At 41.9% G+C, this 24398-nt stretch overlaps 2 protein-coding genes across 2 annotated transcripts; both read left to right on the plus strand.

The window, feature by feature from the left end:
• Positions 1–252: 252 nt before the first annotated feature.
• LOC132495810 (histone-lysine N-methyltransferase SETD2-like) lies at positions 253–8668 on the plus strand. The gene is made up of 2 exons (XM_060107737.1): positions 253–256; positions 4142–8668. The coding sequence occupies exons 1-2, from the start codon at positions 253–255 to the stop codon at positions 8455–8457; spliced, it is 4320 nt and encodes a 1439-aa protein (XP_059963720.1). The 3' UTR covers positions 8458–8668.
• A 6929-nt stretch (positions 8669–15597) lies between these two features.
• Positions 15598–24007, plus strand: LOC132495811 (histone-lysine N-methyltransferase SETD2-like). Its single transcript, XM_060107738.1, has 2 exons — positions 15598–15601; positions 19483–24007. Exons 1-2 carry the CDS (start codon positions 15598–15600, stop codon positions 23796–23798), a joined length of 4320 nt encoding a protein of 1439 aa, XP_059963721.1. The 3' UTR covers positions 23799–24007.
• Positions 24008–24398: the final 391 nt, after the last annotated feature.

Here is a 24398-nt window from a genome sequence, read left to right on the forward strand (position 1 = left end):
GCTGCTATGAACATTGAAACATAAGTTTTTGTGTGGACACATGCTCTCTTTTCTTTTAGTTTAATATGCAGCAGTGAAATGGCTAGATCATGTGGTAGATGTATTTAACTTTTTAAGAAACTACCAAACTGCTTTCTATAGTGCTTGTACCATTTCACACTCTCACCAACAATTTACGAGAGTTCCAGTTCCTTGACATCCTTGTCAACTCTTGGTATGACCAGTCTTTTTAATCAGGCATTCTATAGAATAATGGGTATGTAGCAATATCTCTTTGTGATTTTTTTTTTTTTTTGCGGTACACAGGCCTCTCACTGTTGTGGCCTTTCCCGTTGCGGAGCACAGGCTCCAGAAGCGCAGGCTCAATGGCCATGGCTCATGGGCCCAGCCGCTCTGCGGCATGTGGGATCCTCCCGGAAAGGGGCACGAACCCATCCCCTGCATCGGCAGGCAGACTCTCAACCACTGTGCCACCAGGGAAGCCTCTCTTTGTGATTTTAATTTGCATTTCCTTAATGACTAATGATATTGAGCATCTTTTCATGTGCTTATTTGCCATCCATATATCTTCTTGGAAATGTTTGTTCAAATTTTTGCTCACTTAAAAAAATTGAGTTGTGTGTTCTTATTATTGACCTTTCAAAACTCTTTATATATTTGAGACATGAGTCCTTTAACACAAAAAGATATGTGTTTTACAAATATTTTTTCCCAGTCTGTGGCTTGTTTTTTCATTCTTCTCACAGTATCTTTTCAAGAACAGAAGTTCTAAATTTTGATGAAATCCAATTTATCAAAATTTTCTTTTATTGATTGTGCTTTTAGTGTCATATCTATGAAATATTTGTCTCATCAAAGATCACAAAGATTTTCTCACAAGTTTTCTACTAGTAGCTTTATAGTTTTAGATTTTGCCTTTAGGTCTATGATCTATTATGACTTAATTTTGTATATGGTATGAGGTATAGGTTGAAGTTCATTGTCCAGCCTCATTCATTGAAACAACCGTCCCTTCTCCATTAAATTGTCTTTGGATATTTTTCAAAAATAAACTCTCTCTCTCTTTATATATATATATATATATATATATATATGACAGTGTATATATATATATGTGTGTGTGTGTGTGTGTGTAAACTCTCTATACATTGTTTGATAAGAAGTCTTAAAATTCAGTAATGTTACAATGTCTTCCAACTTTGTTTTTCTCTTTCAACGTTGTTTTGGCTATTCTAGGTCTTTTGCGTTTTCATGTGAATTTTAAACAGCTTGCCAACTTCTACAATTTTTTTTCTGTAGAGCAGAGACAGAAATATGGCATATTAATGAAAAACCCAGGGCTCTGTGGTCAGTCTGCCTAGGCTCAAGACCCAGATTTACCTCTTCTTAGCTGCTTGACTTTAGGCAAGTTTCCTAACTTCTCTGTAACTCCACTTCTCATTCATAAAGCTGAAATAATGTAGCGATAAAAATAGAAGTCAGGGTTTTTTTTCCCCCTCCCCTGAGAACAAGAAAACTAAAGGGAACAGTGAACAGGCTAGAGAAGAAACATAACCTGGCCTGAAAGAGTTAATCACTCCTAGTTTTATTTTAACTCTCACTAATCTGTTGTGTCTGTAACTAGGTTTGTACTTCACACAGCTAACCTCACTCCCTGACACTATGTAAATTACCCTTAACACTGCAAGTACACACCCAAATGGGGAGGGGGGGCTAAGGATTCATCAGCTGCCAAGAATCAGAAGCAGATTAGAGCTGCTAGTTAATCCTATACAAAAACTCCTCAAATTAAGCAGCATTACTTAAAAGTACTTCACTGAAAACAGGAGAGCTCTGGCAAATAGAAAATTATGTTCTGGAAATACAAACATTTCAATGAAATTTGATAAGTAAGAATAAATGTGTACGACTGCTGTACTTTTTAAAAACATTTCAGTTAGTGAATCATACATCTATTAAATAAAGATTTATAGTACACTGGAAGGAGGAGCAGACCAGGCAAGAGCACAGTAAAAAGAACCCCTGAAAAGCAGTCAATCAGACACTGCAACATTATAGACACATGCCTTGTACCAATATGGTATAGAGCTAGAAAATCAGAATTTCCCAAATCAAGAAAAAGTCATTTTCATGAGACGGGTAAAGAACAAACTAGTCTTTTTAACCTGAAAAAGAGAAAGGAATTTTTTGTCAGTCAACTATCTTACGTTTTTGTATCTAATCCTTTATGAAAATTTTACAAATTTAAGATAAACTGCTAGGTCTGTCACAAGTTACTTTCTGATGGTTTTCTTAAACAGCGAGGAGAGAAAATGATATGAATGGATATTAGGAAATATATAAGCTCTAGATCTCAAAAGAAAACCATCACTACCTAAAACTGTTATCTTTCAAAATAATTTGTTTTGCAAGATGGTCTGAAATACAGAAACTATGGTGAAGTGAAACTTAGCTAATACCTTCACCACAGCAGTGATGAGTAAACAACTCCCAACTCCAAAAGCAGAGTATAAGTGAAAAATAATCATAAAGCCCCAAGCAAGCTCCCAGAACCAGACTACCCATGTATGCATAAACAAGTTTTCTAGAAGCAAAAAAAGCTCATTTATAGAGATAAGTTCAGCCAATTTACATTTTCACAGCCATCCCCATAATAACTGAATAGATAATTAAAAGGGAGATATCATTTCCCTTATGGGAGGAAAGAGATTCCTGGCTAAAAATTAAATCATAAGCTGCTGAGTGTGTGGGGGAGAGAGCGGCGGGCGGGCGCCTGAGGAAAGGAGGGAGGGAGGGAGGGAGCGAGCGAGGGAACAAGCAAGCGACGCGGGCCGCCCCTGCCCCGACGCGGCCCAAGCCGCCGCCTCCGAACCAGCGGCCCCCTCCCCTCCCCTCCCACCCGACGCCCTGCCGCGGGGAGGGGCTCGCGTCGCCGTCTCCAGCCGCTCCCGATGAAGCACCTGCCGACGCAGGGAAGCACGTCTCGTTCTAGACCTGACAGAACTACTTCATCCTAATCTGTCATAATCCCATTATTATGACTCTGATGGTCGTTACCATAGGCGCTCCCCTTATAGAGAGAGGGCACGCTATTCTCGGCCATATACAGATAACAGGGCAAGAGAAAGTTCTGATTCACTAGATGAGTATGAGAAGACATATTCAAGGCACACATCATCTCATTCTTACTTAGAGACTCTCTAGATGGGGAAGAGAGGAAAGTGTTCTTCAAAATTAGAAAGAGAATCCAAAAGGACTTCAGAAAATGGAGCAATGAAAAGATGTTCTCCTCCCACGAATCAACTGGGATTCCGACGGGGGTCATCATATTCCAAGCATGGTAACACTGCTTCCCGTTATAAATCTGCCCCTTCAAAATCTGCACCTAAGTCTGATCAATTTAAAAATTCTTTCTGTTGTACAGAATTGAATGAGGAAATCAAACAGTCTCATTCTTTCAGTTTACAGACTCCTTGTTCAAAAGGTAGTGAATTAAGAATGATTAGTAAAGTTCCTGAAAGAGAGAAGATTGGGTCTCCATGACATTTTTTTTTCTTCTTAAATTCCATATATTTGTGTTAGCATTTGGTATTTCTCTTTCTCTTTCTGACTTACTTCACTCTGGATGACAGACTCTAGGTCTATCCACCTCATTACAAATAGCTCAATTTCATTTCTTTTTATGGCTGAGTAATATTCCATTGTATATATGTGCCACATCTTCGTTATCCATTCATCCGATGATGGACATTTAGGTTGTTTCCATCTCCGGGCTATTGTAAATAGGGCTGCTATGAACATTTTGGTACATGACTCTTTTTGAATTATGGTTTTCTCAGGGTATATGCCCAGTAGTGGGATTGCTGGGATTGCTGGTTCATATGGTAGTTCTATTTGTAGTTTTTTAAGGAACCTCCATAGTGTTCTCCATCTTCCACGTCACTTATCCGTTCTTGTGCCTCAGTTATTCGGCTATTGATCCCATCTAGAGTATTTTTAATTTCATTTATTGTGTTTCTAATCGTTGCTTGATTCACCTTTAGTTCTTCTAGGTCCTTGTTAACTGTTTCTTGCATTTTGTCTATTCTATTTCCAAGATTTTGGATCATCTTTACTATCATTATTCTGAATTCTTTTTCAGCCTGTCCTCAAACTGAGAAGTTCTTCTTTCATAAAGCAACAGAGAAGAATTCAGAAATTTCTTTTACACAGCTCAACCAAAAACAGACAGATAATCACCTGTCTGAAATTGCTCATCCTCAGAGTGATGGGCTTGAGAGCACAAGTCATACAGACATAAAATCTGACCCTCTAGGTCATCCAAGTTCTGAGGAAGCAGTGAAAGCCAAAATAACTTCTACGCAGCAAGAAGAGCTACCAGTTTATTCTTCTGATGATTGTGAAGATGTTTCAAGTAAGTCTCGGCAACAGACCAGTTTCCCTATCAGGCCAGAGGGTAGACTGGGAAAAACAGAGTCAAATTTTTCTTCTTGTGAGATCTCCCGAGTGGATGGTTTCCCTTCATCAGAAGAGCTCAGAAATCTAGGGTGGGACTTCTCTCAACAAGAAAAGCCTACTACCAGATATCAGCAACCTGACAGCAGCTATGGAGCCTGTGGTGGACACAAGTATCAGCAAAGTGCCGAACAGTACAGTGGGACACCTAATTACTGGCAAGGCAATGGCTACTGGGATCCAAGATCAGCAGACAGACCGCCCGAAACTGGGGTTGTGTATGATCGAATTCAAGGGCAGGTACCAGATTCCTTAACAGATGACCGTGAAGAGGAGGAGAATTGCGATCAACGTGGAGGATCTCACATTTCAAGTCAGTCCAATAAATTTTTTCTGTCCCTTCAGAAGGACAAGGCGTCAGTGCAAGCACCTGAAATAAGCAGCAATTCCATTAAGGACTCTTTAGCTGTGAATGAGAAGAAAGATCTTTCGAAAAACTTAGAAAAAAATGATATGAAAGATAGAGGGCCTCTTAAAAACAGGAGACAGGAATTGGAGAGTGATTCTGAAAGTGATGGTGAGCTTCAGGACGGAAAGAAAGTTAGAGTGGAGGTAGAGCGGGGAGAGACAGCAGTGCCTCTAGGCTCAGCATTGGTTGGGCCTTCGTGTGTCATGGAGGACTTCAGGGACCCACAGCGGTGGAAGGAACGTGCCAAACAAGGGAAGATGCCTTGTTACTTTGATCTGATTGAAGAAAATGTTTATTTAACAGAAAGAAAGAAGAATAAATCCCATCGGGATTTTAAGCGAATGCAATGTCAGTGTACACCTCTTTCTAAAGATGAAAGAGCTCAAGGTGAAATAGCATGTGGGGAAGACTGTCTTAATCGTCTCCTCATGATTGAATGTTCTTCTCGGTGTCCAAATGGGGATTATTGTTCCAATAGACGGTTTCAAAGAAAACAGCATGCAGATGTGGAAGTCATACTCACAGAAAAGAAAGGCTGGGGCTTGAGAGCTGCTAAAGACCTTCCTTCGAACACCTTTGTCCTGGAATATTGTGGAGAGGTACTTGATCATAAAGAGTTTAAAGCCCGGGTAAAGGAGTATGCACGAAACAAAAACACCCACCACTATTTCATGGCCCTGAAGAATGATGAGATAATAGATGCCACTCAGAAAGGAAACTGCTCCCGGTTCATGAATCACAGCTGTGAACCAAACTGTGAGGCTCAAAAATGGATTGTGAACGGACAACTGAGAGTTGGGTTTTTTACCACCAAACTGGTTCCTTCAGGCTCAGAGCTAACATTTGGCTATCAGAAAGAAGTGCAGAAATGTTTCTGTGGGTCGGCTAATTGCCGGGGTTACCTGGGAGGAGAGAACAGAGTCAGCATCAGAGCAGCAGGAGGGAAAATGAAGAAAGAACGATCTCGGAAGAAGGATTCGGTGGATGGAGAGCTAGAAGCTCTGATGAAGAATGGTGAGGGTCTCTCTGATAAAAGCCAGGTGCTCAGCTTATCCTGGCTAATGGTTACAATTGAAACTTTGGAACAGAAACTTACCTGTCTCAAGCTCATACAGAACACACATTCACAGTCTTGCCTGAAGTCCTTTCTGGAACATCATGGGCTGTCTTTGCTGTGGATCTGGATGGCAGAACTAGGTGATGGCCGGGAAAGTAACCAGAAGCTTCAGGAAGAGATTATAAAGACTTTGGAACATTTACCCATTCCTACTAAAAATATGTTGGCGGAAAGCAAAGTACTTCCTATTATTCAACGTTGGTCTCAAACCAAGACTGCTGTCCCTCAGCTGAGTGAAGGAGATGGGTATTCTAGCGAGAATACATCACGTGCTCACATACCACTCCACACACCTGATCCTTCCACCAAGCTGAGCATAGAAGCTGACACAGACACCCCCAAGAAGCGAATGTTTCACAGACTTAAAATTATCAGTGAAAGTAGCATGGACAGTGCGATCTCTGAGGCTACCAGCAAGCTAGAAGGCAACAATGGCAAAGAGAACCCTGAGCAGTTAGAAAACGTCCCTGTAGAAGAAGAGGAAGAGTTACAGTCTCAACAGCTACTCATACAACAGCTGCCTGAATCTAAAGTTGATAGTGAAATTGCTGTGGAGGCCATTAAGCTACCCACATCTGAACCAGAGGCTGACACTGAAATAGAGCCTAAAGAGAGCAATGGCACAAAACTAGACGAACCTATTGCTGAGCAAACACCATCCCAAGATGAAGAGGAGGGGGTATCTGATATGGAGAGTGAGAGGAGCCAGGAACAGCCAGATAAAACAGTAGATATAAGTGATTTGGCCACCAAGCTCCTGGACAGTTGGAAAGACCTAAAGGAGGTATATCGAATTCCAAAGAAAAGTCAAACTGAAAAGGAGAGCACAATAACTGAACGAGGAAGGGATGCTCTTGGCTTCAGAGATCAAACAGTTGCCCCAAAGACTCCTAACAGGTCAAGAAAGAGAGACCCAGACAAACAAACTCAAAATAAAGAGAAAAGGCAACGAAGGGGCTCCCTCTCACCACCACCTTCTCCCTATGAGCGGGGAACAAAAAGGCCAGGTGACAGATATGATACACCAACTTCCAAAAAGAAAGTACGAATTAAAGATCGCAATAAACTTTCTACAGAGGAGCGTCGAAAGTTGCTTGAGCAGGAGGTAGCTCAGCGGGAGGCTCAACAACGACAGCAGCAGATGCAGAACCTGGGAAGGACGTCTCCACTGCCCTATGACTCTCTTGGCTACAATGCCCCTCATCACCCCTTTGCTGGCTACCCACCAGGTTATCCCATGCAGGCCTATGTGGATCCCAGCAATCCTAATGCTGGAAAGGTGCTCCTCCCCACACCCAGCATGGATCCTGTGTGTCCTCCTGCTCCTTATGGTCATTCTCAGCCCTTGCTGGGACTTTCTACAGAACCCCTTGCTGCCCCTCCACCTGTGCCAGTGGTGCCACATGTGGCAGCCCCTGTGGAAGTTCCCAGTTCGCAGTATGTGGCCCAAAGTGATGGTGTGGTACACCAAGACTCCAGAGTCACCGTCTTGCCAGTGCCAGCCCCAGGCCCAGTCCAGGGACAGAATTATGGGGTTTGGGATTCAAACCAACAGTCCGCGAGTGTACAGCAGCAGTACTCTCCTGCACAGTCTCAAGTAACCATAGATTATCAAGGACAGGCTTGTCCAACTGTCTATGGTGTGACATCACCCTATTCACAGACAACTCCACCAACTGTACAGAGTTACGCCCAGCCAAGTCTTCAGGACATCCAGGGACAACAGCTTTTCACAACTCACCCACAAGGAGTGGTGGCACAGCCAGCCACAGCCATGACTACAATAGTTGTACCGGGGCAGCCTCAGCCCTTACAGCCACCTGAAATGGTTGTGACAAATAATCTCCTGGATTTACCATCCCCACCTCCTCCCAAACCAAACACCATTGTCTTACCTCCCAACTGGAAGACAGCCCGAGACCCAGAAGGGAAGATTTACTACTACCATGTGATCCCAAGGCAGATTCAGGGGGATCCTCCTACTTGGGAAAGCCCAGGAGATGATGCCAGCCTTGAGCATGAAGCTGAGATGGGCCTGGGAACCCCAACATATGATGAAAATCCCATGAAGACCTCAAAAAAGCCTAAGACAGCAGAAGCACACACCTCCAGTGAGCTGGCTAAGAAAAGCAAACAAGTATTCAGAAAAGAGATGTCCCAGTTCATCGTCCAGTGCCTGAACCCTTACTGGAAACCTGACTGCAAAGTGGGAAGAATTACCACAACTGAAGATTTCAAACACCTAGCTCGCACGCTGACTCACGGCGTTATGAGTAAGGAGCTGAAGTACTGTAAGAACCCCGAGGACCTGGAGTGCAATGAGAATGTGAAACGCAAAACCAAGGAGTACATTAAGAAGTACATGCAGAAGTTTGGGGCTGTTTACAGACCCAAACAGGTCACTGAATTAGAGTGACCTTCAGGGCCAGGGTGGGAGGGCGGGCAAGCTGGTAGGAGAGACTCTGGGGAGAAGAAAGCCCGTGGGCCCTCTCTCCCCACCCCACTGTCAGGGCTGTGCTACTGATGACACATCACCCTGGGGAATCCAAACCTGCAGATTTCAACTGAAAGCCACAAAAATGAGCTCCACCTACAACAAGCAGTCCCTGGTTGTGAGCTGTTGGGAGAGGCCATCTCATGCAAAGGTTTAGGCCCTTGAGACCTTCCCTTCTGTGACCCTGGCCAGGCCTGACCCCATTCTCAAGCCTGGGTCTCCTCCTTGGCGGTGCTGTCAGCGCACAGACTCATGCACATCCCCACCCACGACCCCTTACCCTGACGATCTGTATTATATTTTAATGTATACGTGAATATATTGAAAATAATTTGTAAAAAAAACAAAAAACATCATAAGCTATTCAAATTCCAGGAGAAATACTCAAACACTCTTATCTTCAAGACAATGTTGGAAGATGGTAGTGCCCATATGCATTACTCTATCTTGATCTCAATGAAAGGAATCAGTAAGACCGAATGACGACAGCACTGCACGCTGGGGTCTCCTGAGTTTCTGATGAAAACCTGAAGAATGAGAGCATTATCAGACATACTAAGCATACACTAACACAATGCTGAAGATTCAAGCTTCTTAATTGTATAGAAATATGAGCTGTCTGGATTAAGGTTTAATAAAAAATGCATTAATTATAGTGTTAGAAAACTCTGAGTGCTTATGTAAAAACATGTACCTTTTTAAGACTAGTTCTAAGTGTATTCTTCTGCTTTAGGGCCATCTGTATAAATGGTATTAACTATGGCTGAGACACAACATACAAGTAAACACTTAAGACGGAGAAAAACTGAAGAGTGCAGTGGGCTTGAAAAAAAAAGTAAAAAATATAATGTAAACTCTGTTAACAGAAAATTTCTTACCAAAAGAAAAAAAAATACAAATTTCATAATATTTTCATTTTGGGAAGTCTAACCAGAAAGAGGAAAATTAAATCGGTACTTTCAAGGGGTCCTGCATGCCAAACACTACAAAATTATCCCCGTTAGCAGTACTGTAAACTTCCAGGAAAGAGAAATAAAGCTTCTCTCTGGAACTTCACCTATATAACAGTACAACACTCTCTGGTAATATTTCAGTACCAGGGTACAAGCTAGGGAAACACAGGAGAGGTAATCTGAGCAAGCGCAACTTTCTAAGAATTAAATGTTTTTAAGTTCAACAGAGCTTATGGGACTTCTCTGGCGGTCCACTGGTTAAGACTCCGCGCTTCCACTGTAGGAGGCACAGATTCGATCCGGGTCGGGGACTAAGATCCCGCGTGCCACATAGCTCGGCCAAAACAAAACAAAACAAAAAAACAAAAACAAGAGCTTAAAGTTCTGTAAAATCTAGAAAATAGTATGTCAGTTCCTCAAAAAAAACATAGAATTACCATATGATCCAGCAAGTCCCCTTCTGGTGATATACTCAAAAGAACTGAAAGCAGGGACTCCAACAGATATTTGTACACCTGGGCTCATAACAGTATTCACAATAGCCAAAACGTGGAAGCTACCCAAGTGTGTATCAACAGATGACTAGGTAAACAAAATGTGGTACACACAATATTATTCAGCCTTAAAAAGGGATGACATTCTGACACATTCTACAACATGGATGAACCCTGAGGACATTATGTTAGGTGAAAAAAGCCAGTCACAAAAGGACAAATAATGTATGATTCTACTTATATGAGGTACCTAGAGTAGTCAAGTTCATGGAGACAAAAAGCAGAATGGTGGTTGCCAGGGGCTGTAGGGAGAGAGAAATGGGGAGTTAGTTAACTGTGTTTAATGGGTACAGATTTTCATTTTTACGAGACGAAAAAAGTTCTGGAGATGCACGGTGATGATGGTTGCACAACAATGGGAATGTACTTAAAGCCACTGAACTACACACTTAAAAATGGTTCAAGTGGTAAATTGTATGCTATGTGTATTTCACCATAATTTTTAAAAAGGAATGAAATTCTGACATAGTCTACAACATGATGAACCTTGAAGATATTATGCTAAGTGAAATAAGCCAGACACAAAAAGGACAAATATTGTATCATTCTACTCATAAGGTAATTGGAGTAGTCAAATTCCTAGAGGAAAAAAAAAGTAGAATGGTGGTTACCAGGGGCTGAAGAGAGGAGGGGATGGAGAATTATTCTTTAATAGGTACAGAGTTTTAGTTTGGGAAGACAAAAAAGTTCTAGAGATGGGGGGTGGTGATGACTGCACAACATGAATGTACTTAATGCCACTGAACTGCACGCCTAAAAAAGGTTAAAATGGCAACTTAGAAAATGTAGCAGTATCCAGATCATTTTATATCCTGTTTCAAACCATTGACTCTGGTCCAAGGCCTGGGAACATGAGAAATAAACTAATCCAAATACAAATGAATGCCACCAGATAACAGACTATCACGCCAACAGAAATACCGTCACAAATTCTCATTCATAAGCTCCAATACAACAAGGACATGAAATGACTATATTTGCACTGTCCAAGACTTGGAATGTGGCAGTGCAACTAAGGAATGGATTTCAACTTCGTTTTAATTAACTTAAATTTAAACAGCCACAATAGCCATGTGGGTAATGGCAGTCATATTAGACAATATAGCCAGAATGGTATACTATTCAGTTGAAAGGCCTTTGGTTTTTATCATTTACTTACACACTCCCATTTTCCAGCAATGCAAAGTATACAGTATTCCTATGTTCACTGAACTAACTGACCCCAAAGAAGTTGTACACGAACATTTTCTATTTTCTAGAAGGCTTGCCTTTCAAAAACATGTTTATGGGGTTTTTTGTTGTTGGTTTTTTTTGCGGTACACGGGCCTCACACTGCTGTGGCCTCTCCCGTTGCGGAGCACAGGCTCCGGACGCGCAGGCTCAGCGGCCATGGCTCACGGGCCCAGCCGCTCTGCGGCATGTGGGATCTTCCCGGACCGGGGCACGAACCCGTGTCCCCTGCATCGGCAGACGGACTCTCAACCACTGCGCCACCAGGGAGGCCCACATGTTTATGTTTTAAGAGTCACTTGACTGGAGGATGAGAGCAGAAACATTAAAAGATGTCTAGATTTTCAGGTAAATCAAATCAATGACTGCATTACTAGAGCAAAAACAAAGACTCTAGGTTTTAGAACTAGGCTCAAGAATCAAGAAACTCCATAGAGAAAAATTACTAGGAAAGAAGTCTGAAGCTGATACTCCATGACCCACGACCTTCCCGAGATATTTAGAATAAGAAAATTCTCAAGGATATGTCATAAACCAAACACTACAATGCCATCGATTCCAGCTGATTTATACTTGTTTTTTCTTTTCATCTTCCCTTTTCAGTGTACAGACTGAACTACGCAACTTTTGAGATAACCTCTAACCCACAGATGGTCTCTGTGAAAGTAGTCCCCTTCTTATAATTTAAATTACAAACTTAGAACAAATGAGTAGCACAATTAATTAGCCCTATAAAGAGATGGTCTTCCCTTCCATTGGTTTCTGCATTGTCTACTAATTTTGGTTACTAGAGGTGGACAAAGAAAACTACTAAGTATTCAGAGTAGTCCACTGTTAAATAGGCTTCCTTTAAGATCTGTCTCAAAATAATTTTTTCTTTCAAAACACTTGGAAGACATCAGTGATATCTGCCTATCCCATAAAACAAAACCATGGCTGTAGGCTGTTGGTGGAAAAAAAGTTTAATGAAGGTAGATTCTTCAGAAAATGGCTGTTTTATACAAATACCAGAGAAAGAGAAAAGATGCTAACTCATAGCATGGGCTGAACCATGTCCAAATTATACCGTTATACCAAATCTATTGTCACCAGGATCATTATAACTATACTAAATGACTCTAAGATTAATGAGTATGGGGAAGAGGGAAGTAAGGATAATAGTTTTTCAAAACCTATATTATTCAAAGTGGGTTTGAAACAAACCAGGCAAATTCTGTTCCTTACCAATTTCATTTTTTTGTTAATTTTCTTAGGGACTGTACAGTTTTGGATCTACTTTATTTTTTATTTATTTATTTTTTTTGCGGTACGTGGGCCTCTCACTGTTTTGGCCTCTCCCGTTGTGGAGCACAGGCTCTGGATGCGCAGGCTCAGCGGCCATGGCTCACGAGCCCAGCCGCTCTGCGGCGTGTGGGATCTTCCCGGACCGGGGCACGAACCCGTGTCCCCTGCATTGGCAGGCGGACTCTCAAACACTGTGTCGCCAGGGAAATCCCCTGGATGCTACTTTATATGGCATAATTTTAGTTACTACATTTTCTGTTTTCAACTAAAGTAGATTGTTTTTTTCCCAGCCACGGTGTGCGGCTTGTGGGATCTTAATTTCCCAACCAGGGACTGAACCCGGGGCCCTGTGCAGTGAAAGCACAGAGTCCTAACCACTGGACCACCAGGGAATTCTTTACCAATTTCAAATTGAAAATTAAAACACTAGGCTACTACACTGCATGTCTTGTGACTACTCTAAAACAGATTTCTGGTTTAAAATGTCACTTAGTGACCACTTCAAGAAAGGCTTATTGTGTTACAAAGTTCCTCTCCTTTTCTGTACTCAAGTTGTTCAAAGCATAAAAGGAGGGTAATAAAAACTTATCTCATAAAGACTGCTTTTTAAAAAAGATTGGAAAGACTGAAAACAGAGCATCATAGGAGGCTGAATAATATTGTTTATTTTCAATCATCCATGGATGTGTTAGAGAGAAGCAGCAAAAATAAATGAAATTCATAGAAAAAGACAAATCTGAGTCATCCAATTGCCCCTTTGGAGGTGCTACAAGCAGCTATGCATTCAGGAACATTTTTAAGAAACTGTGTGTCTACAGACTGACAAAAAAAAAACACATGAAAGAATGCTCAACATCACTAATCATTAGAGAAATGCAAATCAAAACTACAATGAGGTATCACCTCACACCGCTTAGAATGGGCATCATCAGAAAATCTAGAAACAACAAATGCTGAGGAGTGTGTGGAGAAAAGGGAAGCCTCTTGCACTGTTGGTGGGAATGTAAATTGATACAGCCACAATGGAGAACAGTATGCAGGTTCCTTTAAAAACTAAAAATAGAATAACCATATGTACCAGCAATCCCACTACTGGGCATATACCCAGAGAAAACCATAATTCAAAAAGACACATGCGGGCTTCCCTGGTGGCGCAGTGGTTGGGAGTCCGCCTGCCGATGCAGGGGACGCAGGTTCGTGCCCCGGTCTGGGAGGATCCCACATGCCGCGGAGCTGCTGGGCCCGTGGGCCATGGCTGCTGAGCCTGCGCGTCCGGAGCGTGTGCTCCGCAGCGGGAGGGGCCACGGCAGTGGGAGGCCTTCGTACCGAAAAAAAAAAAAAAAAAAAAAAAAGACACATGCACCCCAATATTCATTGCAGCACTATTTACAATAGCCAGGTCATGGAAGCAGCCTAAATGCCCATCGACAGATGAATGGATAAAGAAGAAGTGGTACATATATACAATGGAGTATTACTCAGCCATAAAAAGGAATGAAACTGGGTCATTTGCAGAGACGTGGATGGACCTAGAGACTGTCATAAAGAGTGAAGTAAGTCAGAAAGAGAAAAACAAATATCGTATATTAACATATATATGTGGAATCTAGAAAAATGGAACAGATGAACCGGTTTGCAAGGCAGAAATAGAGACACAGATGTAGAGAACAAATGTATGGACACCAAAGGGAGAAAGCCGCAGGGGGTGGGGGGGATGAACTGGGAGATTGGGATTGACATGTATACACTCATATGTATAAAATAGATAACTAATAAGAACCTGCTGTATAAAAAAAAAGAAATGTGGCTAGGATAACAGTAGAATTTATATTTTAATTTTAGTTAAACATTAATTTTAAAATATGACACATTTAAATGTTTGGAAAATATTTAAGTATGTTTGGAAAACATCAAGTAAATGAGTCAAATAATTTGATTATAAACTTTATGAAATCTAAATATAGATAAAGTCTTTCCAATCAATATTTAACATGTGTGCAGTAAGTGTAAAATGCACAACAGATTTTACAAACTTATTATGAAAAAGGTAAAATATCTCATTATTAATATATTAATTAATTTTAAAATGACTATAATTATATATATTACATTTAAAAATATATTATTATAAGTAATTTCACCTGTTCCTTTTTACTGGTTAAAGGGAAAATTGGAAAATTTCAAATTACATATGTGACATCTTATTTTCATCAGAGAGCTAATTTAAGCTATTATTTAGATATTAAAGAGCAGATTTGACAAATCCCCCTATTCTGTAGGTCCATGAATATAATTCTTAATGTTATTGACTTATGATGCTTTACATTAAAACAGAATAGAGTTTCTGGAAAAAATAAAATAAAGCTGCTGGGCACTTCTCTCGTGGTCCAGTGGTAAAAGAATCCACCTTCCAATGCAGGGGATGCAGATTCAATCCCTGGTCAGGGAACCAAGATCCCACATGCCTTGGGGTAATTAAGCCCAGGCACCACAACTACTGAGCCCGCTCGCCCTGAAGACTGCATGCCACAGCTAGAGAGAAGCCCGAGTGCCGCAACGGAGACGCGATGCAGCCAAAAAAAAAATAAAGAAAATAAATAACTTAAATAAATAAATATTTAAGAAAATAAAGCCGCTATAAGGAACTTCCCTGATGGTCCAGTGGTTAAGACTACAAGTTTCCACTGCAGCAGAAACTAAGATCCCACATGCCACAATCCCTGGTGGGGGAACTAAGATGCTGCATGGCATGTGACATGGACCAAAAAAATAATACTACTAAAAATAAAGCTGCTATGAACATTGAAACATAAGTTTTTGTGTGGACACATGCTCTCTTTTCTTTTAGTTTAATATGCAGCAGTGAAATGGCTAGATCATGTGGTAGATGTATTTAACTTTTTAAGAAACTACCAAACTGCTTTCTATAGTGCTTGTACCATTTCACACTCTCACCAACAATTTACGAGAGTTCCAGTTCCTTGACATCCTTGTCAACTCTTGGTATGACCAGTCTTTTTAATCAGGCATTCTATAGAATAATGGGTATGTAGCAATATCTCTTTGTGATTTTTTTTTTTTTTTGCGGTACACAGGCCTCTCACTGTTGTGGCCTTTCCCGTTGCGGAGCACAGGCTCCAGAAGCGCAGGCTCAATGGCCATGGCTCATGGGCCCAGCCGCTCTGCGGCATGTGGGATCCTCCCGGAAAGGGGCACGAACCCATCCCCTGCATCGGCAGGCAGACTCTCAACCACTGTGCCACCAGGGAAGCCTCTCTTTGTGATTTTAATTTGCATTTCCTTAATGACTAATGATATTGAGCATCTTTTCATGTGCTTATTTGCCATCCATATATCTTCTTGGAAATGTTTGTTCAAATTTTTGCTCACTTAAAAAAATTGAGTTGTGTGTTCTTATTATTGACCTTTCAAAACTCTTTATATATTTGAGACATGAGTCCTTTAACACAAAAAGATATGTGTTTTACAAATATTTTTTCCCAGTCTGTGGCTTGTTTTTTCATTCTTCTCACAGTATCTTTTCAAGAACAGAAGTTCTAAATTTTGATGAAATCCAATTTATCAAAATTTTCTTTTATTGATTGTGCTTTTAGTGTCATATCTATGAAATATTTGTCTCATCAAAGATCACAAAGATTTTCTCACAAGTTTTCTACTAGTAGCTTTATAGTTTTAGATTTTGCCTTTAGGTCTATGATCTATTATGACTTAATTTTGTATATGGTATGAGGTATAGGTTGAAGTTCATTGTCCAGCCTCATTCATTGAAACAACCGTCCCTTCTCCATTAAATTGTCTTTGGATATTTTTCAAAAATAAACTCTCTCTCTCTTTATATATATATATATATATATATATATATGACAGTGTATATATATATATGTGTGTGTGTGTGTGTGTGTAAACTCTCTATACATTGTTTGATAAGAAGTCTTAAAATTCAGTAATGTTACAATGTCTTCCAACTTTGTTTTTCTCTTTCAACGTTGTTTTGGCTATTCTAGGTCTTTTGCGTTTTCATGTGAATTTTAAACAGCTTGCCAACTTCTACAATTTTTTTTCTGTAGAGCAGAGACAGAAATATGGCATATTAATGAAAAACCCAGGGCTCTGTGGTCAGTCTGCCTAGGCTCAAGACCCAGATTTACCTCTTCTTAGCTGCTTGACTTTAGGCAAGTTTCCTAACTTCTCTGTAACTCCACTTCTCATTCATAAAGCTGAAATAATGTAGCGATAAAAATAGAAGTCAGGGTTTTTTTTCCCCCTCCCCTGAGAACAAGAAAACTAAAGGGAACAGTGAACAGGCTAGAGAAGAAACATAACCTGGCCTGAAAGAGTTAATCACTCCTAGTTTTATTTTAACTCTCACTAATCTGTTGTGTCTGTAACTAGGTTTGTACTTCACACAGCTAACCTCACTCCCTGACACTATGTAAATTACCCTTAACACTGCAAGTACACACCCAAATGGGGAGGGGGGGCTAAGGATTCATCAGCTGCCAAGAATCAGAAGCAGATTAGAGCTGCTAGTTAATCCTATACAAAAACTCCTCAAATTAAGCAGCATTACTTAAAAGTACTTCACTGAAAACAGGAGAGCTCTGGCAAATAGAAAATTATGTTCTGGAAATACAAACATTTCAATGAAATTTGATAAGTAAGAATAAATGTGTACGACTGCTGTACTTTTTAAAAACATTTCAGTTAGTGAATCATACATCTATTAAATAAAGATTTATAGTACACTGGAAGGAGGAGCAGACCAGGCAAGAGCACAGTAAAAAGAACCCCTGAAAAGCAGTCAATCAGACACTGCAACATTATAGACACATGCCTTGTACCAATATGGTATAGAGCTAGAAAATCAGAATTTCCCAAATCAAGAAAAAGTCATTTTCATGAGACGGGTAAAGAACAAACTAGTCTTTTTAACCTGAAAAAGAGAAAGGAATTTTTTGTCAGTCAACTATCTTACGTTTTTGTATCTAATCCTTTATGAAAATTTTACAAATTTAAGATAAACTGCTAGGTCTGTCACAAGTTACTTTCTGATGGTTTTCTTAAACAGCGAGGAGAGAAAATGATATGAATGGATATTAGGAAATATATAAGCTCTAGATCTCAAAAGAAAACCATCACTACCTAAAACTGTTATCTTTCAAAATAATTTGTTTTGCAAGATGGTCTGAAATACAGAAACTATGGTGAAGTGAAACTTAGCTAATACCTTCACCACAGCAGTGATGAGTAAACAACTCCCAACTCCAAAAGCAGAGTATAAGTGAAAAATAATCATAAAGCCCCAAGCAAGCTCCCAGAACCAGACTACCCATGTATGCATAAACAAGTTTTCTAGAAGCAAAAAAAGCTCATTTATAGAGATAAGTTCAGCCAATTTACATTTTCACAGCCATCCCCATAATAACTGAATAGATAATTAAAAGGGAGATATCATTTCCCTTATGGGAGGAAAGAGATTCCTGGCTAAAAATTAAATCATAAGCTGCTGAGTGTGTGGGGGAGAGAGCGGCGGGCGGGCGCCTGAGGAAAGGAGGGAGGGAGGGAGCGAGCGAGGGAACAAGCAAGCGACGCGGGCCGCCCCTGCCCCGACGCGGCCCAAGCCGCCGCCTCCGAACCAGCGGCCCCCTCCCCTCCCCTCCCACCCGACGCCCTGCCGCGGGGAGGGGCTCGCGTCGCCGTCTCCAGCCGCTCCCGATGAAGCACCTGCCGACGCAGGGAAGCACGTCTCGTTCTAGACCTGACAGAACTACTTCATCCTAATCTGTCATAATCCCATTATTATGACTCTGATGGTCGTTACCATAGGCGCTCCCCTTATAGAGAGAGGGCACGCTATTCTCGGCCATATACAGATAACAGGGCAAGAGAAAGTTCTGATTCACTAGATGAGTATGAGAAGACATATTCAAGGCACACATCATCTCATTCTTACTTAGAGACTCTCTAGATGGGGAAGAGAGGAAAGTGTTCTTCAAAATTAGAAAGAGAATCCAAAAGGACTTCAGAAAATGGAGCAATGAAAAGATGTTCTCCTCCCACGAATCAACTGGGATTCCGACGGGGGTCATCATATTCCAAGCATGGTAACACTGCTTCCCGTTATAAATCTGCCCCTTCAAAATCTGCACCTAAGTCTGATCAATTTAAAAATTCTTTCTGTTGTACAGAATTGAATGAGGAAATCAAACAGTCTCATTCTTTCAGTTTACAGACTCCTTGTTCAAAAGGTAGTGAATTAAGAATGATTAGTAAAGTTCCTGAAAGAGAGAAGATTGGGTCTCCATGACATTTTTTTTTCTTCTTAAATTCCATATATTTGTGTTAGCATTTGGTATTTCTCTTTCTCTTTCTGACTTACTTCACTCTGGATGACAGACTCTAGGTCTATCCACCTCATTACAAATAGCTCAATTTCATTTCTTTTTATGGCTGAGTAATATTCCATTGTATATATGTGCCACATCTTCGTTATCCATTCATCCGATGATGGACATTTAGGTTGTTTCCATCTCCGGGCTATTGTAAATAGGGCTGCTATGAACATTTTGGTACATGACTCTTTTTGAATTATGGTTTTCTCAGGGTATATGCCCAGTAGTGGGATTGCTGGGATTGCTGGTTCATATGGTAGTTCTATTTGTAGTTTTTTAAGGAACCTCCATAGTGTTCTCCATCTTCCACGTCACTTATCCGTTCTTGTGCCTCAGTTATTCGGCTATTGATCCCATCTAGAGTATTTTTAATTTCATTTATTGTGTTTCTAATCGTTGCTTGATTCACCTTTAGTTCTTCTAGGTCCTTGTTAACTGTTTCTTGCATTTTGTCTATTCTATTTCCAAGATTTTGGATCATCTTTACTATCATTATTCTGAATTCTTTTTCAGCCTGTCCTCAAACTGAGAAGTTCTTCTTTCATAAAGCAACAGAGAAGAATTCAGAAATTTCTTTTACACAGCTCAACCAAAAACAGACAGATAATCACCTGTCTGAAATTGCTCATCCTCAGAGTGATGGGCTTGAGAGCACAAGTCATACAGACATAAAATCTGACCCTCTAGGTCATCCAAGTTCTGAGGAAGCAGTGAAAGCCAAAATAACTTCTACGCAGCAAGAAGAGCTACCAGTTTATTCTTCTGATGATTGTGAAGATGTTTCAAGTAAGTCTCGGCAACAGACCAGTTTCCCTATCAGGCCAGAGGGTAGACTGGGAAAAACAGAGTCAAATTTTTCTTCTTGTGAGATCTCCCGAGTGGATGGTTTCCCTTCATCAGAAGAGCTCAGAAATCTAGGGTGGGACTTCTCTCAACAAGAAAAGCCTACTACCAGATATCAGCAACCTGACAGCAGCTATGGAGCCTGTGGTGGACACAAGTATCAGCAAAGTGCCGAACAGTACAGTGGGACACCTAATTACTGGCAAGGCAATGGCTACTGGGATCCAAGATCAGCAGACAGACCGCCCGAAACTGGGGTTGTGTATGATCGAATTCAAGGGCAGGTACCAGATTCCTTAACAGATGACCGTGAAGAGGAGGAGAATTGCGATCAACGTGGAGGATCTCACATTTCAAGTCAGTCCAATAAATTTTTTCTGTCCCTTCAGAAGGACAAGGCGTCAGTGCAAGCACCTGAAATAAGCAGCAATTCCATTAAGGACTCTTTAGCTGTGAATGAGAAGAAAGATCTTTCGAAAAACTTAGAAAAAAATGATATGAAAGATAGAGGGCCTCTTAAAAACAGGAGACAGGAATTGGAGAGTGATTCTGAAAGTGATGGTGAGCTTCAGGACGGAAAGAAAGTTAGAGTGGAGGTAGAGCGGGGAGAGACAGCAGTGCCTCTAGGCTCAGCATTGGTTGGGCCTTCGTGTGTCATGGAGGACTTCAGGGACCCACAGCGGTGGAAGGAACGTGCCAAACAAGGGAAGATGCCTTGTTACTTTGATCTGATTGAAGAAAATGTTTATTTAACAGAAAGAAAGAAGAATAAATCCCATCGGGATTTTAAGCGAATGCAATGTCAGTGTACACCTCTTTCTAAAGATGAAAGAGCTCAAGGTGAAATAGCATGTGGGGAAGACTGTCTTAATCGTCTCCTCATGATTGAATGTTCTTCTCGGTGTCCAAATGGGGATTATTGTTCCAATAGACGGTTTCAAAGAAAACAGCATGCAGATGTGGAAGTCATACTCACAGAAAAGAAAGGCTGGGGCTTGAGAGCTGCTAAAGACCTTCCTTCGAACACCTTTGTCCTGGAATATTGTGGAGAGGTACTTGATCATAAAGAGTTTAAAGCCCGGGTAAAGGAGTATGCACGAAACAAAAACACCCACCACTATTTCATGGCCCTGAAGAATGATGAGATAATAGATGCCACTCAGAAAGGAAACTGCTCCCGGTTCATGAATCACAGCTGTGAACCAAACTGTGAGGCTCAAAAATGGATTGTGAACGGACAACTGAGAGTTGGGTTTTTTACCACCAAACTGGTTCCTTCAGGCTCAGAGCTAACATTTGGCTATCAGAAAGAAGTGCAGAAATGTTTCTGTGGGTCGGCTAATTGCCGGGGTTACCTGAGAGGAGAGAACAGAGTCAGCATCAGAGCAGCAGGAGGGAAAATGAAGAAAGAACGATCTCGGAAGAAGGATTCGGTGGATGGAGAGCTAGAAGCTCTGATGAAGAATGGTGAGGGTCTCTCTGATAAAAGCCAGGTGCTCAGCTTATCCTGGCTAATGGTTACAATTGAAACTTTGGAACAGAAACTTACCTGTCTCAAGCTCATACAGAACACACATTCACAGTCTTGCCTGAAGTCCTTTCTGGAACATCATGGGCTGTCTTTGCTGTGGATCTGGATGGCAGAACTAGGTGATGGCCGGGAAAGTAACCAGAAGCTTCAGGAAGAGATTATAAAGACTTTGGAACATTTACCCATTCCTACTAAAAATATGTTGGCGGAAAGCAAAGTACTTCCTATTATTCAACGTTGGTCTCAAACCAAGACTGCTGTCCCTCAGCTGAGTGAAGGAGATGGGTATTCTAGCGAGAATACATCACGTGCTCACATACCACTCCACACACCTGATCCTTCCACCAAGCTGAGCATAGAAGCTGACACAGACACCCCCAAGAAGCGAATGTTTCACAGACTTAAAATTATCAGTGAAAGTAGCATGGACAGTGCGATCTCTGAGGCTACCAGCAAGCTAGAAGGCAACAATGGCAAAGAGAACCCTGAGCAGTTAGAAAACGTCCCTGTAGAAGAAGAGGAAGAGTTACAGTCTCAACAGCTACTCATACAACAGCTGCCTGAATCTAAAGTTGATAGTGAAATTGCTGTGGAGGCCATTAAGCTACCCACATCTGAACCAGAGGCTGACACTGAAATAGAGCCTAAAGAGAGCAATGGCACAAAACTAGACGAACCTATTGCTGAGCAAACACCATCCCAAGATGAAGAGGAGGGGGTATCTGATATGGAGAGTGAGAGGAGCCAGGAACAGCCAGATAAAACAGTAGATATAAGTGATTTGGCCACCAAGCTCCTGGACAGTTGGAAAGACCTAAAGGAGGTATATCGAATTCCAAAGAAAAGTCAAACTGAAAAGGAGAGCACAATAACTGAACGAGGAAGGGATGCTCTTGGCTTCAGAGATCAAACAGTTGCCCCAAAGACTCCTAACAGGTCAAGAAAGAGAGACCCAGACAAACAAACTCAAAATAAAGAGAAAAGGCAACGAAGGGGCTCCCTCTCACCACCACCTTCTCCCTATGAGCGGGGAACAAAAAGGCCAGGTGACAGATATGATACACCAACTTCCAAAAAGAAAGTACGAATTAAAGATCGCAATAAACTTTCTACAGAGGAGCGTCGAAAGTTGCTTGAGCAGGAGGTAGCTCAGCGGGAGGCTCAACAACGACAGCAGCAGATGCAGAACCTGGGAAGGACGTCTCCACTGCCCTATGACTCTCTTGGCTACAATGCCCCTCATCACCCCTTTGCTGGCTACCCACCAGGTTATCCCATGCAGGCCTATGTGGATCCCAGCAATCCTAATGCTGGAAAGGTGCTCCTCCCCACACCCAGCATGGATCCTGTGTGTCCTCCTGCTCCTTATGGTCATTCTCAGCCCTTGCTGGGACTTTCTACAGAACCCCTTGCTGCCCCTCCACCTGTGCCAGTGGTGCCACATGTGGCAGCCCCTGTGGAAGTTCCCAGTTCGCAGTATGTGGCCCAAAGTGATGGTGTGGTACACCAAGACTCCAGAGTCACCGTCTTGCCAGTGCCAGCCCCAGGCCCAGTCCAGGGACAGAATTATGGGGTTTGGGATTCAAACCAACAGTCCGCGAGTGTACAGCAGCAGTACTCTCCTGCACAGTCTCAAGTAACCATAGATTATCAAGGACAGGCTTGTCCAACTGTCTATGGTGTGACATCACCCTATTCACAGACAACTCCACCAACTGTACAGAGTTACGCCCAGCCAAGTCTTCAGGACATCCAGGGACAACAGCTTTTCACAACTCACCCACAAGGAGTGGTGGCACAGCCAGCCACAGCCATGACTACAATAGTTGTACCGGGGCAGCCTCAGCCCTTACAGCCACCTGAAATGGTTGTGACAAATAATCTCCTGGATTTACCATCCCCACCTCCTCCCAAACCAAACACCATTGTCTTACCTCCCAACTGGAAGACAGCCCGAGACCCAGAAGGGAAGATTTACTACTACCATGTGATCCCAAGGCAGATTCAGGGGGATCCTCCTACTTGGGAAAGCCCAGGAGATGATGCCAGCCTTGAGCATGAAGCTGAGATGGGCCTGGGAACCCCAACATATGATGAAAATCCCATGAAGACCTCAAAAAAGCCTAAGACAGCAGAAGCACACACCTCCAGTGAGCTGGCTAAGAAAAGCAAACAAGTATTCAGAAAAGAGATGTCCCAGTTCATCGTCCAGTGCCTGAACCCTTACTGGAAACCTGACTGCAAAGTGGGAAGAATTACCACAACTGAAGATTTCAAACACCTAGCTCGCACGCTGACTCACGGCGTTATGAGTAAGGAGCTGAAGTACTGTAAGAACCCCGAGGACCTGGAGTGCAATGAGAATGTGAAACGCAAAACCAAGGAGTACATTAAGAAGTACATGCAGAAGTTTGGGGCTGTTTACAGACCCAAACAGGTCACTGAATTAGAGTGACCTTCAGGGCCAGGGTGGGAGGGCGGGCAAGCTGGTAGGAGAGACTCTGGGGAGAAGAAAGCCCGTGGGCCCTCTCTCCCCACCCCACTGTCAGGGCTGTGCTACTGATGACACATCACCCTGGGGAATCCAAACCTGCAGATTTCAACTGAAAGCCACAAAAATGAGCTCCACCTACAACAAGCAGTCCCTGGTTGTGAGCTGTTGGGAGAGGCCATCTCATGCAAAGGTTTAGGCCCTTGAGACCTTCCCTTCTGTGACCCTGGCCAGGCCTGACCCCATTCTCAAGCCTGGGTCTCCTCCTTGGCGGTGCTGTCAGCGCACAGACTCATGCACATCCCCACCCACGACCCCTTACCCTGACGATCTGTATTATATTTTAATGTATACGTGAATATATTGAAAATAATTTGTAAAAAAAACAAAAAACATCATAAGCTATTCAAATTCCAGGAGAAATACTCAAACACTCTTATCTTCAAGACAATGTTGGAAGATGGTAGTGCCCATATGCATTACTCTATCTTGATCTCAATGAAAGGAATCAGTAAGACCGAATGACGACAGCACTGCACGCTGGGGTCTCCTGAGTTTCTGATG

The sequence above is a fragment of the Mesoplodon densirostris genome, chromosome 9 (genome assembly GCF_025265405.1).
Source record: "Mesoplodon densirostris isolate mMesDen1 chromosome 9, mMesDen1 primary haplotype, whole genome shotgun sequence".
Taxonomy (NCBI): Eukaryota; Metazoa; Chordata; class Mammalia; order Artiodactyla; family Ziphiidae; genus Mesoplodon; species Mesoplodon densirostris.